At 44.2% G+C, this 16,068-nt stretch overlaps 1 protein-coding gene across 1 annotated transcript in view; it reads right to left on the bottom strand.

Moving 5' to 3' along the window:
- The window catches only part of PDE6A (phosphodiesterase 6A), a 57,207-nt gene extending 53,386 nt beyond the window's left edge, over positions 1–3,821 (bottom strand). Inside the window, exon 1 of the mRNA XM_045887797.2 lies at positions 3,348–3,821. Within this exon, the coding sequence (XP_045743753.1) occupies positions 3,348–3,821 (474 nt within the window). The remainder of the gene's footprint in view (positions 1–3,347) is intronic.
- Between the last annotated feature and the right edge of the window lie 12,247 nt (positions 3,822–16,068).

The raw sequence follows: 16,068 nt of genomic DNA, 5'->3' as shown, positions 1-16,068 counted from the left end.
ACCGTCTACCAGACAGGAAATTCCAAAGAATTTAGCAGCTCTGTGTCAGATGCTCCTATCACTTAGGAAATGGTAAGAGTCTTAAGAGTTCTGTGTCAGGAACCAGGACAAAGACCAAATAAATATTTCTTTTTATAAAGCACAATATCACAGCCAACTGGCAAGGGTCATCATTTATTAATTCATGCAATAATCTGTAATAAGGACCCACTCTGTCCCAGGTGAATAAACCAGACAGAAACAGGCAGGCTTTGTGGGCTTTCCTAAGGAGAAAGGAGAAAGAATAAAACACACACAAATATTGAAGGGCTAGTAGGGTTGCCAGATTTAGCAAATAAACACAAGACGCCTAGTTAAACTTGAATTCCAAGTAAATAAATACTTTTTAAAGTACAAGTATATCCTAAATATTGCATGGGACATACTTATACTAAAATATTGTTCTTTGTTTACCTAAAGTTTAAATTTTACTGGGAATCCTGGCTCCTAATGGCAAGTTTCCCTGAGGCGATCCCTAGGTTGAGCAGGAATTTGCTAGGACATGGGGAGTTATATTTCAACCCTGGGAAACTTCTTCATTCATGGTTTCACATTTCAAAAATCCAGTGACTGTAACCATGGCCCAAGTGTTTTGAGGGTGCTGAAGGCTATCACTTGTTGATGGTGCAGGGTCAACCCAGACCTCAGTCTATACCATCTTCCTCGTCCTTCCCCCAGCCTCCAGTCACTATCCAGAGTCCCAAGTAGAGCAAGATTCCTCAAGGAAGGGCAAACACAGGCAGATGCTGATTACCAGGGCTTGCTGGCCTGGACGAACTTCACCCTGGCCTGAGTCACCAGCCAGAGACTGACCCAGGCTTGAAAGCTTCCAGGGAAGCTCAGGCATTCCTTCCAGAGTGAACTTTGGGTTTGAGCAGGAAATAGCAGGCGTTCCCTTAGCATAGAGGCTCAGCAAACTCTTAGACGAGGGTACGTCAGCATCAGAGCACCTGCCTACATCCTCAGTCCCTCAACACCAGGATCGACAGAAACTCTTAGCACCTCTCTTTTGTTTTTCCCACCAACAAATTCTAAACTGAAAGCTCCAGAAGGGCAGGACTGGATTCTTCTCCAAATCCTACACTGACCTGGTACAGCAGCCACCCCTTAGAAAAGATCCTTAACAACAGAAGAGTAATAATAACAACAAGGAGTGGGAGCGGCCAATAGCAGTCACTACAATGTGCCAAGAACCTTGCTAGACGGGAAATAATTTGCTCCTTTGATCCTACAACAACACTGCGCAGTAGGTATTCTCGCCCCATTGCCCCATTTTATAAATTAGGAAGTGAGCCCAGGCAGACTCAACAATACACCAAGGCACTATTCTTAGAAAGTCACAGAGTCATGATTCACACCCAGATGTGACCTCAAAGCTTAACCTCTTCATTCTCTGCTATATGATTTAGAATGACCACTAGGAAACAGCATCCAGTCCAATGCCCTCATTTTGTAGATAAGGCAGAAGTACAGAATAACAGAGCAGTGAAAAGTGTGGGCACAAGGCCAGAGTGCCTGGGTTCAAATACCTGCTCTGTCACTTTCTGTCAGAGTGGCTCTGAGCAAGTTATTAACCTTTCTGGGTTTTAGTTTTACCACCTGTGAAACAGGGATAATCTGTTACGTTATAAGACTGTGGCGATCCATGTGGGCTACAATTAAAGTCTAGAGAGAGTTGAAGGGAGAACAGACTCCAGTCTAGTTTAAAGCCCCCTGAATGCACAACCATCCTCCTACCCTTGGATGTCCAAGGGGAAACAGGGAAAGATGAGCCCCATGGGAGATCCAACCCAGTGGATTTAGAGAAAACCATCTCCCACAGAGGTCGAAGTCTGTGCTTCTTATCTTGCCAAGGAACCCAAGTCAAAGCAAGATAAAAGACAATCCGTTCAAGTTCCTGCGTTTGTGGTTTGGAAGTCCTGGCCTTGCCCTAATTCCTTGGTCACTTTGGGCAAGCCCCTTCTTGAGCTCTCCTGACTCTAGGCTCCTCAGCCATTAAATAAGGCAGATGGATGAGATAATTTCTGGAGCCTCCTCTCTCCCCTTTTAACCTTATGACTCTTAATCTGAAATAAGGCCAAAGGTAAGGCGAGCATAGTCACAAAATGTCCAGGCTGCATCTTGGAAATGCCTGAACACAGGCTCCTGGTTTGGTCAGTGCTGCTGACCAGGCTTGGGCCCTGCTATCATGGGGCAAACATTCTTTTGGGCAAGACAGGGGTTAAAGGAATTGAGTATAATTACCTGAGGGTGAGTCTTTTATGCCAAGTATTGACAGAGCTTCTGCTTTGTGCCACACATTTGCTAGGATAAAGTGGAGAATAAGGCAGGCATGGTCCCTGGCCCCCAGGCTTATTATGATAAATGGTTTTAGGAAGGAAACTGTGACAGAGGGATCTGGGAGGGCCTCCCGGAAGAAGTGACCTATAAGTTGAGATCCAAAGGATAACTAGGAGTTGGCCCCAGGGGCAGAGAGCCTTGGGGGGATCTGTATGAAGTGTTTTGTCCTGGTGATCAAAGAGGTCTTTATCAGAGCTGCCAGTAGAATCCCATGGAAAGCTGGACTCAGAAACAAGAGCCAAGCGCTTAACCAAGTGGTCCTATTAACATTTCCAGTAATGAAACACACCGCCATCATATATCTTCTGATGTAATGCACAAAGATAAACACACCATCACCTCTAGGATACTCCTGATAGAAACGCACGACCTGAATCTAATCATGAAGACACAGACAAAGCCCAAATGGAGGGACACTTCTGCAAAGTATTTGGCCTGCTCTCTTCAAAAACCTCAGCATCGTGGAAAACAAGACAGGCTGAGGAACTGTTTCAGATTTGAGGGGACTAAAGAGATAGCGCTATCTGGGTGTAATTGAGGCGAATGGCAAAAACTGAATCTGCACTGTTTATCAGGTAATAGTATTGCATCAATGCTACATTTCCTGAATATGTATCCACAGTGGTGGCTACATAAGAAATGTCCTTGTTCTGGAAATACACAACACATTGTCTACTCTTGACTCCCAAATGGGTCAGAAAAAATGGAGAGATAAAACAAATGTGGCAAGGAGTGAACAACTGGTGAATCTGGATGAAAGATACATAGTTGTTTGTACTATTTTTAAACCCTTCTGTTAGGTTTGGATTTTTTCCCCAAATAAAATGTTATAAGTAAATAAATTAAGAGAAGTGCCAAACTGTGACCAGCCCAGTATTAATGGCTAGCAGCTCCCCACCCCACTTGCACCCCCCAAGACCCCAGGAATAATGCCTCCCTGCCCCCCATTCTTATGGGGAAGAGGATACCTCTTCTGTGTTGAGGACGTTGGTGACCTTTTTAGAGTGCGCGACGTGACCCACCACACCCATGTCCAGGGGGAACACAATCTCCGAGTCGGGCACCACCAGGCATTCCTCAAGAACAGCATCCTTGTGGACGTTGAAGAGCCGGGTGGCTAGCTCTGCGATGCCATTTCGGGCCCTGTACATGAACAGGCTCATGCGGTCTGCCCGCAGGAGGAAGCACAGCTTCTTCATGACGTTGAAGATGCATCTCTCCATCTGCAGATTTTCCTGGAAGTCCCGCAGGAGGTCGAAGATGATTTCACTCTCCTCCACGCTGCTCAGCGAGTGGTAGTTGCTGAAGTCCACGGCTGCCTCCTTGGCCCCCAGCAGATCTGAGATGACCTTGGCCCGGTAGCGGAGGTTGTAGTACCGTTTGGCAAACATGATATTCGAGTCCAGGAACTTCTCCACCTGCTCCGCCGTCACCTCGCCCATGGCTGGAATCCCACTGGCTACTTCGGTGGAGAAGTAGCTCCAGCTGGCCTTCCCAGGGAAGGTTTATAGTTCGTGGCAAGACGGAGTCGGGAGGTGTTTCGTGTCAAGCTGGGCTTCTATGGGTCTGGCCTGTAGATCTCGCCGCTATGGCTGCAGAGGGGAAGGAGAGAGCTCGGGAGATTAAATCATTAATATTCCCCGAGAGCAAGGATTATGAGGATAAGAAGGTTCCAGATGCCGCCAGGCCCCAGATGGGAGAAGGTGAGAGTTTCCTTTTCACCTTGGCCTGAGAGCTGAGAAGGGATTTCTAGACAGAGCAGGAGGTGGGCAAAACTAAAAACAATCCCCAAGCAGAGACTGCCAAACGGGCAGCGCAGGGACGACCCGCTATTGTAGGTGTGTTTTTCTTCAACGTTTGACACAGAAGACTACCTACGCTGTTTAGGAGATTTGTTCAGCTGCTCTTGGAGAATCGGAAGATCTAACAACTCCGGGCCCACTTTCCTCCCTGGCAGGCATGGCTAGAGCTGAGAGGGACTGCCTGCCCGGCTCCCATCCCCCTGCCCCTCCCCCCACCCTTCTGTGCCCCCTTTCCCAGGGCCTCCCCAGAACGGCCTCACCGCGCCTGCTCACCATTCAGCCTGCTTCCCTGTGTGCATTACAGGTCTGGCACCTACAGGCCCGATTTCAGAATCTGCCTCAAAGTCTTTCCCAGCTTTAGAAGTCAACGACCCTTTCATTTTAGAATTCCAGCGGCCCTCCTAAAAATAACACCGCTGGGGCGCCTGGGTGGCTCAGTCCTTAAGCGTCTGCCTTCAGCTCTGGTCATGATCCCAGGGTCCTGGGATCGAGCCCCGCATCGGGCTCCCTGCTCGGCGGGAAGCCTGCTTCTCCCTCTCCCACTCCCCCTGCTTGTGTTCCCTCTCTCGCTGTGTCCCTCTCTGTCAAATAAATAAATAAAAATCTTAAAACAACAACACTGTTCACATTTTTTCTTTTATGACAAAAATACATGTTCACTGTAGAAAATACACAAAGATCATTAAAATCACCCATAATCTTGCTACTCAGAGGTAACCTTTAAGGAGCATTTTTGTTTCTGTCCTTTCTGTAGAGGCTTGCTTTTAAAATCTGTTTCCCTTAAACCTCCCTCCCCCACCGCCCCCATCTTTCTCTTGGCACTTTAATGTGGTTTTTTCTGGATACAATCTGTATCTTTTTGGATTGTCAGTCAGAAATGCACACGTAGTGTATCTGCTCTCGGCTCTTTTTGAATCTTGAAATACCAGAATCTTCCCTGAAGTACCCTCTAGTACACTAGGGGAGGAGAACATTTTCTTTCTGATGAAATGTACTTTTCATTTCCGTGAATATACCTGTGAAAGCCTGGTGTCTCTATGTTGTAAATACTGTGGAATACAGGCTAATAGACTGTTGCTGGCACCCTGAAATTTGCCAATGAACTTCAACGGAAAGTAGATTACTTCCTTTATTGTAGTGTGTCCTAAAGTCTTAGAGTATTGTGCCCAATCAGCACCGTGTTCACAGGTGACTCCTTGGCCTGGCAGGCCATGCAGCAACCTGAATTTCTACATTCTCACCATAAATAACGTGAGCCCTCTGTCTGGAATGCTCTTCCCCAGCTCTCTGCACACCAGCTCCTTCTCAGCTTCAAGGTTGCAGCTCAAGCTAGTAATCCCTTGTCACCTTATCCCGAGTAGTACCCTCTCCAGGTCCTGCCTGTCACATCATCCTATTTATTTCTTCTGTTGCATTTATTACTATTAGAAATGATCTTGTTTGTTTTTCGTTTCTTTGTCTGTTGTTTGTCTTCACATCTGTACTGTGAGTTGCATGAGGTGGGGACCTGCCAGGACTGATTCCCTAGGCCTTGCAGTGCTGCCTGGCACATTCTTGATGCTCAGTAAAATAATTGTCTTAACTGTAAGTCTGGAATGGTTAATTTCATATGCCAACTTGACAGGGTAAGGGATACGCAGATAGCTGGTAAAACATTACTTCCTGGTGTGTCTATGAGGGTGTTTTTATAAGAGACTGTCATTTGAATCAGTAGGGTAAATAATGCAGATCACCCTCATTAGCGTAGGTGGGCCTCATCCAATCAGTAGAGGGCCTCACTAGAATAGAAAGGTGGAGGAAGGGTGAATGTGCCCTCTGCCTAAACTGGGACATCCCATCTTCTTCTGCCCTTGGGTGTTGGCACCCCTGGTCCTCAGATTCAGACCAGGACTTACACCTTTGGCCCCTTGGTTCTCAGGCCTTTGGACGCAGACTGAATTATACCAGTGGATTTCCTGCTTCTCCAGTTTGCAGACGGCAGATTGTGGGACTTCTCCATAACCACGTGAGCCAATTCTCTAGAGAACCCTGACTCATACAAAATAAAAACCCCTATATATTCTTGAGTACAATTTAGAAAAGACAAGAAGACACAAAGGAAAGATATTGAAATTAAATGTAATCCCAGATATTACCATTGCAATAATTTTTGGATATTTTTAAATATATGGAATATATAAATATATATTCTCCAGGAAAATATTAAAATATATATTATTTATAAGATTTAATATATATTTTAAAGATTTACGTATAAATATAAAGAATACATACATATTGTCAACCTTGACACTGTCAACATTTTGGGCCCAGTAACTATTTGTCGTGGAGACTATCTCATATATTGTAGCATGTTCAGCAACATCCCTGGCCTCCACCTACTAGACTAGAATTCTTCAAGTTGTGACAACCAAAAATGAATCCAGACATTTCCAAATGTCCCCTGGGGTCAAAACCACCTCTGTTGAGGGCGCCTGGGTGGCTCAGTTGGTTAAGCGACTGCCTTCGGCTCAGGTCATGATCCTGGAGTCCCTGGATCGAGTCCCGCATCAGGCTCCCTGCTCGGCGGGGAGCCTGCTTCTCCCTCTGACCCTCCCCCCTCTCATGTGCTCTCTCTCTCTCATTCTCTCTGTCTCAAATAAATAAATAAAATATTAAAAAAAAAAAAAAAAAACCACCTGTGTTGAGAACCACTGCTCTACAGTTAGACATATAGGTTGTTTGTAATTTTCTAGTATTATAAACAATGCTGTAATGAACATCATTATATTTCTTAGTAAAAATACCTAGAAGTGGGATCCTGGGCCAAAGAGCTCACAGCTCTCTAATCATTTGGATAAATAATGCTACTTTTGCTCTCCAAGGCTATACCAGAGTATATGAGACTGTTCTTACCCCCACTCCTCCCCTCAGAAGGTAAGCAATTTTTCTTAATCCTGGCATTAACGCAGAATGTGGCCCTAATACTCTTTCTGCCGTGTTTTTCACAATTTTTCAACAAGAACTCTACGCTCCACTCTAGAGGATCCAGGGAGGAGGACAGAAGTATAGGTTATTATAAGAAAGCCACACCCAGGGACGCCTGGGTGGCTCAGTCGTTAAGCGTCTGCCTTTGGCTCAGGTCATAATCCCAGGGTCCTGGGATCAAGCCCCGCATCAAGCTCCCTGCTCAGCGGGAAGCCTGTTCTCCCTCTCCCACTCCACTTGCTTGTGTTCTCTCTCTCACTGTGTCTCTCTCTCTGTCAAAAAAATAAATGTTCATTCTTTCTGGTTTTTGCACCTTCATTCTTGCTGTGCCTCTGCCTGTCCCTTCCACCCAGTCCAAATGCCATTCCTTCCATGGATTCTTCGATGCCCCAACTAAACTCTTTTCCTGTTTGGAACCCACAAGCTATTGGTTTCCTTCCATTTCAATGGGAGTTTCTACATTCTAGGCTATATTACTTCTGCACATCTGTTCTCTCATCAAACTCAAGCTCTTTGAAGATAGAAGTAAAACTTTATTTTTTCTTAAAATCTCCAAAAAAGCCCAGCTGAGGTGCTTTCTCATAATATACCAACTAGGCTTAGTTGCAACTGGCTTAGGAAGCAACTGTTCTGCAAGAAATCTACTTTTACCTCATTTTTCAGTATGCCAGAATGAGGAAATCAAGCCTGTTGAAAAATTTCAGTTCTAATTGTTGGGTAGGTACAGATCAGCTTATATTTGCAGCAGGTGACCTCCTAACTTGCTTGTAGGCCTGATTTCAGATATCAGCGGAAGGAAATCTCAAGTTTCTTTCACTGGGAACAGGGGCTAATAGTAGGGTTAGGAAAAATTTTTCTCTGTAGTCTAGTCTAAAAAAGAAACACATACTAGAAAGAAGAAAACAGGACTCTAGGCCCAGAATGCCACTGATTCATTCTGTGACCTTGAAAAAGTCCTGTCCTCTCTCAAGGTTTTGTTGATTTCCCTATCCATAAAACATCTAATAATGTGTCCCAAATACTCCAGGATCCATGACTCCAGATGGGCTCAGAGTGAGGGAGGACTGGCCAGGAATGGCTGATCGATCCATTCCTGACCACAAGCCTTGCTAGAGGATTCTTCTGAAACAATAGCTGGAACTATTTACTTAGAATAATCTCTACTCCAAGATCCACATTTCATGGGGGAAGAAAGTGAAAAGTTTTGAAAGGTTAGGTGACTCGTCATAGGTGACTTAAAATTTTTTGAAATTGAGATATAATTCATAAAAATTCACCATTTTAAAGTGTACAATTCAGTGGTTTTTAGTATATTTGTTATGGTATGCCATGGCTAATCTACTTTCTCATCTCTTGGTGACCACTAAGCTATTTTCTCTAATGGTTTGTCTCTTCTGGACATTTTATATAAATGGAATTATACAATATGTGGCCCTTTGTGTCCAACTACTTTCACTTAGCATAATGTTTTCAAGGTTCAACCATGGTATAGCGTGTATCAGAACTCCATTTCTCTTTACGGCTAAATAATGTTCCACTGTATAGATATACATATTTGTTTATCCATTTATTAGGTTTTAAAAAATCTATTTATTAGTTGATGGACATTGGGGTTATTTTCACTTTGTGGCTGTTATGAACATCCACACACAAGTCTTTATAGGGACATATATTTTCAATTCTATTGGGTATATACTCAGGAGTATAATTGCTGGGTCCATAGGTGATTTTAAGACTCTGAGTTTGGAGGTAAAAGGGGGGAATAAGGAATGAAATAGGACAAAGCAAGGAACCAACTGGGTCAAGAAGAGGCATTTCTGGAAAGGTGTTTTGTGAGGCACTTTTTTGGAGAGACTAGGACTCTGAAATTCAGGACCTACTTGAATGGGTGGGGATGGTTGGCATATTCGTGCCACAAATTCCAGTGCTGGGTGAAAGGTCTCCACAGGCTTCCCACCATTCATCCCTCTTGTACATAGCAAGAGTGAAGGAACCATGGATATTCCATTGAGAGGAAGCTCTGAAAGGCTGTTGGGAGTGGAGAGTGTGCCAGTTTGTTCAGAGAGGATCCAGTTAGTAGGACAGAAGTATAGGTTATTATAAGAAGGCCATACCCAGGGACGCCTGGATGGCTCAGTCGTTGAGCGTCTGCCTTCGGCTCAGGTCATGATCCCAGAGTCCTGGGATCGAGCCCCGCATTGAGCTCCCTGCTCCGCGGGAGGCCTGCTTCTCCCTCTCCCGCTCCCCCTGCTTGTGTTCCCTCTCTCACTGTGTCTCTCTCTGTCAAAAAAATAAATAAAATCTTAAAAAAAAAAAAAAAAAAGAAAAGGAAGGCAATACCCAGAGTGCTTAAGAGGTGGAGCTCAGGAGTCAGATCTGGGACTGACCCCTGGGCCTGTCATTTACTATTTGTGTAAATGATTCAATTTCTCCTGGACCTCACTTTGCTTATCTGTAAAATTAGAATGCTTTTACATGGCTGTTGTGGAGATTGAGAAAGTTTATAGTACAGTGCCAAGGTATGTATTAACCAGTGCATATTAAGTTGAACCCTATGAAATTGCCCCTATTTGACTATTTTTGTCCTGCACAAACAGCAATTTCATAGGGTTCAATTTAATAGTAGTTATCCAACCCCCATTAGTTGTCATAACGTCCAGAGATGGATTACCTTGAAGATAGTGCACTCCCTTGTCATTGAAGGTATGCACGCTGAGGACTTGGCAAAGAGGTTTCAAACACCAGCATTAGGAAGATGAGTCTGGGGCTAGCAAGTCAGTAGGGAAGCTGTTGCAATCCTCCCAGAGGAAAGGAACGAGTCTAGGATGGGGGTTGAGAGAGTAAAAAGAAGGGAGTGGGCATAGAAGCAAGAAGAAGAGTGTAGAAGACATCCTGACTGACTAGGAAAGAGAGACATGGGAAAGAGTGGGGTAGGCCAGGGTAATTCGTGTGCTATTGGGGCCCTGTAAGAAATTCGGCACTGAGTGGCCCCCTTCAGTACATGTCACTGGTGTCCAGTGTTGACTTAGTCTCCATTTCCTGGTTGAAGGCCTTTCCTTTCCTGGCTTGCCAAACCCCATGTCCTAGGTGAAGCCACAAAAGAGAAGGCAGTTCCTTGGCTCCATCCTTATAATTGCTGAAACAGTCTGGTTGGTTTCCACCCTCGTTTATACTTACCTTGGCTCACTCCCTTGTTTCACTTGTACTTACCCTTGACCTACAGTTGTTATCAGTTCCTAACTGTCCGGTCATCTGCTGACTAAATAACTTTATTCAACTACTTGGGTTACCTGTTGATCTGTCTCGGAAACTTGGCTAGTCTGTGATGTTCTCCTTGTTTGACTTTGAGGGTCTAATATGGGTCAATGGATGAGCCTGGTAGAAGTTTGTCCTAAGTGCATTTTAAACTTCTGTGCATTTTCCTAGAGCTCAGATTCTGAAAGGGATCTGTAACTCAAAAATACTTAGGAACTCTGGGGAATCCTGAAAAGAGAGGTAAAATTAAGTCCTAAATACCTGCCCTGTGACCACAGCAGTAGAAAGGCAATAGGCAGGAGAATACACCTGGGCTTTGGTTCCAGAATGGGTTGAGTTTGAATCCTCATCCTATCATTCACAAACTTTGACATTTGGCAGATTACTTAATCTCTGGTCCCAATATTCTCATTTGCAGTTTGTGGATAACAATGATACCTACAGAGCTGTTGTGAGGATTGGAGGCGGTGATCCTACTGGTTAATGGCCAGTTCCCAATAAATGTAACCTTTAATAATGACAATGTAAGTGGAGTATGAGGCAGTGGTTTTTGTAGAAAGCAGAAGTAATGCAAATATACCTATTTTCCTATTCTTTTTTTTAAAACAAAAACTCTTATTTTTCTCTTTATAAAGTTATACATCTTGGTGTTATAGGAAATTGAGAAAATACAGGCAAATAAAAAGAAGAGAACGGTTACCACCCAGAGAGACATTTTGATGTACATCCTTCTTTTCTAATCATAAGTTTTATAACAGAACTGTGATGATGTAATATGCATTTTGTTTGTTTAATAATATACGTAAACATCTTTCTGTGGCATTAAATATTCTTCTTTAATGACCTCCTTGACTTCCACTGGGTGGCTGAATCGTAACTTGTTTAACATATTTCTAGCTGTTGGTTATTTAGGTTGTTCCTAATTTTTTGGTACTCTCAATGAATATTTGTGTAGTGAAATTTTTGCATACTTACTTGGTTATTTTCTTACCCTGTTATTAAAAAACTTGCCCCAAAAGACAGAACGATTTCACTACTAATCTTTGAAGATGTTGCCTTGGCTATCCCAAAATACAAGAGTTTAAGTAATGAAATAATGGGAGAGTCAATATTTTTTTTTTTAAAGATTTTATTTATTTATTTGAGAGAGAGAGAATGAGAGAGAGCACATGAGAGGGGGGAGGGTCAGAGGGAGAAGCAGACTCCCTGCCAAGTAGGGAGCCCGATGCGGGACTCAATCCAGGGACTCCAGGATCATGACCTGAGCCGAAGGCAGTCGCTTAACCAACTGAGCCACCCAGGCGCCCCTGGGAAAGTCAATATTTTAATGCTAAGATCATGTTCTATTTTGAATGACTGTCTCCCATAGCACCTGGCACATACTCATGAAGGAACAAATCTGGGAATCTGGAGCTTGTAATTGCTGGGACAAGTCAAATAACAGATCACTTTCTGTACCTAAATATTTGTAGAAAAAGTGACTTGTGTTCCTTCACCCTGGTTAAGAGTCACATGCTTTTTCTTTCTCCAAATTAAATGTTCTATGTTCCAAGCCTCCATCCCACAGTGCTGGCAAGATAATTGAGACTCGTGCCCCACCCCAGGTTCATGTGAAGGCCTGTTGGTGTAACTCAGTGCAGCCGGGGAACAGCCCTCTGGCCTTTCGTTCACACTGATACCATAAATGTGCCCCTCATTCAGGTTGGTATGGCCCGGGAAAGGCCAACCGTTCTGCTCTTCACAGGGGTTCAGAGGTCCTCCAGCCTCCCAGGGCAACCCATATGGTTGCCTGCCCAGGGCAGAGAGAGGCCCAGATCCTCGCCACTCAAACGTCCTGCAAAGCCTAGCCCATGGCTCAACCTTGGGGAGGTTTTCAAAAATCTCCTTTCCTCCTGACTATTTGGCTCTCCATTCTTTCCTCATCTGGGACAGTTCAGCATAATTTCCCTCAAAGGCCCAAAGTGGAAGGGGATCTCTTCTTGAGCCTGAGAATGGTTACTTCCAGTCCTGCCACACAGTGGCCTTGAGGGGTGAGTGATCAAAAGACCAAGCCCCTTCTAAGGAGTGGGGATAGGGGGCAGAGGGAAAACATCTATAAAATTTCAAAGCATCCTTTGTAATATTAAAAGAATGGAAACAACATAAATGTCCCCCAGTGCTTACATAAATGACAGTGCACCCAAACGTTGGAATACTATTCAGCTGCTGTGACCAAAGATGACCACAATATTTCCCATCCCACAGGTCCTTCTTACAATGTGACTTTGACACCTCTGCCATGGAGATTTGGGCTCTATTGCCCTCCCCTTGAAATCAGTCAGGCTTTTTCTCTTGCTTTTCTTTTTTCTTTCTTTCTTTTCCTTCTTTCCTTCCTTCCTTCCTTCCTTCTTTCCTTCCTTCCTTTTTCTTTCTTCCTTCCTTCCTTCCTTCCTTTCTTTCTTTCTTTCTTTCTTTTCTTTCTTTCTTTCTTTCTTTCTTTCTTTCTTTCTTTCTTTCTTTCTTTTCTTTCTTTCTTTCTTTCTTTCTTTCTTTCTTTCTTTCTTTCCTTCCTTCCTTCCTTCCTTCCTTCCTTCCTTCCTTCCTTCCTTCCTTCCTTCCTTCCTTCCTTCCTTCCTTTCTTTCTTGTAGGCACCATGCCCAGCATGGAGCCCAACGTGGGGCTTGAACTCAAGACCCTGAGATCAAGACCTGAGCTGAAATCAAAAGTCAGATGAACTGACTGAGCCACCCAGGTGGGACCCCTTGGTCATGCATTTATGACTTTCAACCAACTAAGTGCAATAGAAGTGAAGCTATGTGCCTTTCGAGGCTAGATTGTAAAAGACTTTACAGGGTCCTCTTTGTTTGCTGGAACACTGGCTCTTGAAGTCCTTAGCTGTCATTTAAGCACAGACTGCTCTGAGACTGCCATGGTGTGAGGATGCCCAAACTAGCCCACACAGAGAGTCACGAGGAGAGGGCCAGACAGCCTTCAGCTGCTTCATTCCCATGCCATGTCCCCACCCTGGCCACTCTCTGACTGTAGGTCTATGAGACACCACCCAGTCAAGCTCTTAGCAAATTCCTGACCCACAGAAACTGCAAATTAGCAAAATGATAACTGTTGTTTTAAGCCACTGAGTTTTGGAGTGATTTGTTACTCAGCAATAGATAGCCTGAAAGGAGCTCTTTATGCACTGATATGGAACAGCCTTCAACTGTTCATTTGTAAAAAATGTAAAATAGTGTATATTGTATGTCCCTTTTGTTTAAAGAGATATAGTCTTGTATCTGCGTAGATCACTGGTTTGCCAACCCTCTGTGTGCATTAGAATCTCCTGGGGGGCTTTTAAAAATATCAATGCCTGAGCCCACTCTACTCGAATTCAATCGATCATAATATCTGGGAAGGGGACCCAAACATTGTTATCTTTTAAAAGTTCTCCAGGAGATTCTGGTGGGTAGCCAGGACTGAGAACTGTTGGTATAGAATAACCAGAAGGTAACACAAGAAACTGGTGCTGTGTTTGCTTCCAGAAGGAACAATGGGGTAAGAATGGATAGTGTGGGAGAAAGACTTACTTTTCATCCTAAACTTTTTGATCTTTTAAATTTACTTGTACATGTTACCAGTTTTCAAGAACAATCAAATTTAAAAAAAAAAAGTAAAACACCCATAGCAGTGAAAATAAATCAGAATAGCAAGTCGGGAATAGTCTATTCAATAATGGGAGTCAGCCTGGGACCCACTAGAGCAAGGCCTCAGAGCAAGTGACCTGTCCTACCTGGGAAGTGTGGCTGGTCAGCAAGTGCTGCAGAGGTAATTCCTCAAGTGGCCTCTCACCTGAAATGACTTACCTCTTGGCCCACAATACCCCCACTTTAGTTACTCTTTGGAAAGTGGTTGGGGACAGAGTAATGGCTATAATATGCGACCCTCCAGCTACCAGCACCTCTGTGAACTCTAAGACCAACAGGAGGGAAAATGCCCAGGCTTACATGGCTTCTGGCTGGCTGGGCAGCTGACCTGCTGTTATTGAGGAAAAGCAGATTAGCAGGGATTTGGTTATCCGTTTCACCTCTTAGATTCCTGCAGCAGGGGCCTAGAGCATTGATGAAGGTAAGGTAGGAATGGCAGACCCAAGTCTGCTTCCAGGGGCCCCTTGGGATGTGTGTGTGGGGAGGCAGAGAGGCCCACTGCATTAAATAGCATTTGGAGATGCTGAACTGGGAGAGAGAGAGGCACCAGTGACTTGCCTAAAGCTCCTCTCTAGCACCTTCCCCTTGCATTGGGTCAGTGCCACAGGTTCTTGGGTTTTGGCATCTGGCAGCTCTCAGTTTGAAAATTCACCTCTGTCCCACCTCAAAATCCACTTCTGGCTAGTTGCATGACCTCTTAAGTAACTTAATATTCTGACCTTCAGCTTCCTCATCTGTAATGTGGATTGAAAAGCATGAAATAAGAGAAAGAAAATCATAGCTATTATTAAATTATTAACTAGACACCAGTTTTTATTGGTGTCTATTACATGCAAGGATGCAAGGTGGATTCTTACATTTGACCAACACAATGGGTGTAGTGGTTAAGAGTGGGCTTTGCCATCAGATGTAACCGGGTTAAAATCATATTACTGTCACTTACTAACTGGGGCCTTGGGCAAGTCACCTAACATCTCTGAGTCTCATTTCCTCACCTATAAAGGGAGCATCATAACATAGCACCTCCTTGAAAGCTGCTATTAGGATTAAATTAAATAATGAATGTGAACAGTTTTGTGCATCCAGAAATATACATCCAGAAATCAGCATCTGTTGCCACTGTATGTTTTGCAGGCTTACAGGGAGTTGGCAAAGTACTTTACACTCACTGTCTTACTTGACCATCTCCAGGTCTAGGAGGGAGGGGCACATTAGGTGTGGGGGGTGGGGGTGGGGCATCAACTACCTTTGGAGAAATGAGAACACTGATGGCTACTGACTTATCTCCAGTCACAAGGGACAGCATCAGGAGTAGAACCCAGGTGTTCTGATTCCCAATATGGCTTGTGACTTCTGGAAGCTCTGGATCTGATGGTTAACAGAAACTTGAGGATCATCTCTAGACAAGAAATGGAATTCCTTAAAATTACTGTGAAGAGGTTCGCTGGAAAGGGAAGGAAAGGAAGTTAACCATTTTGCTTCTTTCACAGGTCCTCTTGACCTTCCACTCCCATCCCTTCCCCGCTCCCGCCGGCTATAAACAAGAGGAAGAAAGAATGAATAAACATGTATTCAGTATCAGAGAGGGCCCAGTTAGGGGGCAGATCATTAAAGCAGGATGACACGGTAGGATGTGACTGGCAGGGTAGGTAGGCCTCTGTGGGGAGAGAGAATGGGCTTTTAGTTTACGACCTGAGACTAGAAAGAAACCAGGCATTAGGAACCAGTGTTCGGGTCCCAAAAGAGAACAAGCTTGGCGGGCAAAGGAGGCCAGGATGGGTGGAGAGCAGAGAGGGAAAGACAGATGTCCGGTGAGGAGAAAGGCGCCAGGGCCCAGAGCATTCAGGGCCTCAAAAAAATAGGGAGGAATTTGATTTTATCTATTTATAAATGTCAAGACAACCCACTGATGATTTTAAACGAGGTTGGAATTGCATTTCATATTTATTCTTACATTTTTATTCACATGTTAAAAGGCAACTCTGGC

Source organism: Mirounga angustirostris, unplaced genomic scaffold (assembly GCF_029215605.1).
Source record: "Mirounga angustirostris isolate CCGP_5_RB_7025 unplaced genomic scaffold, mMirAng1.0.hap1 SCAF_7, whole genome shotgun sequence".
Taxonomy (NCBI): domain Eukaryota; kingdom Metazoa; phylum Chordata; class Mammalia; order Carnivora; family Phocidae; genus Mirounga; species Mirounga angustirostris.
This window is presented reverse-complemented; position numbering and strand designations above follow the sequence as displayed.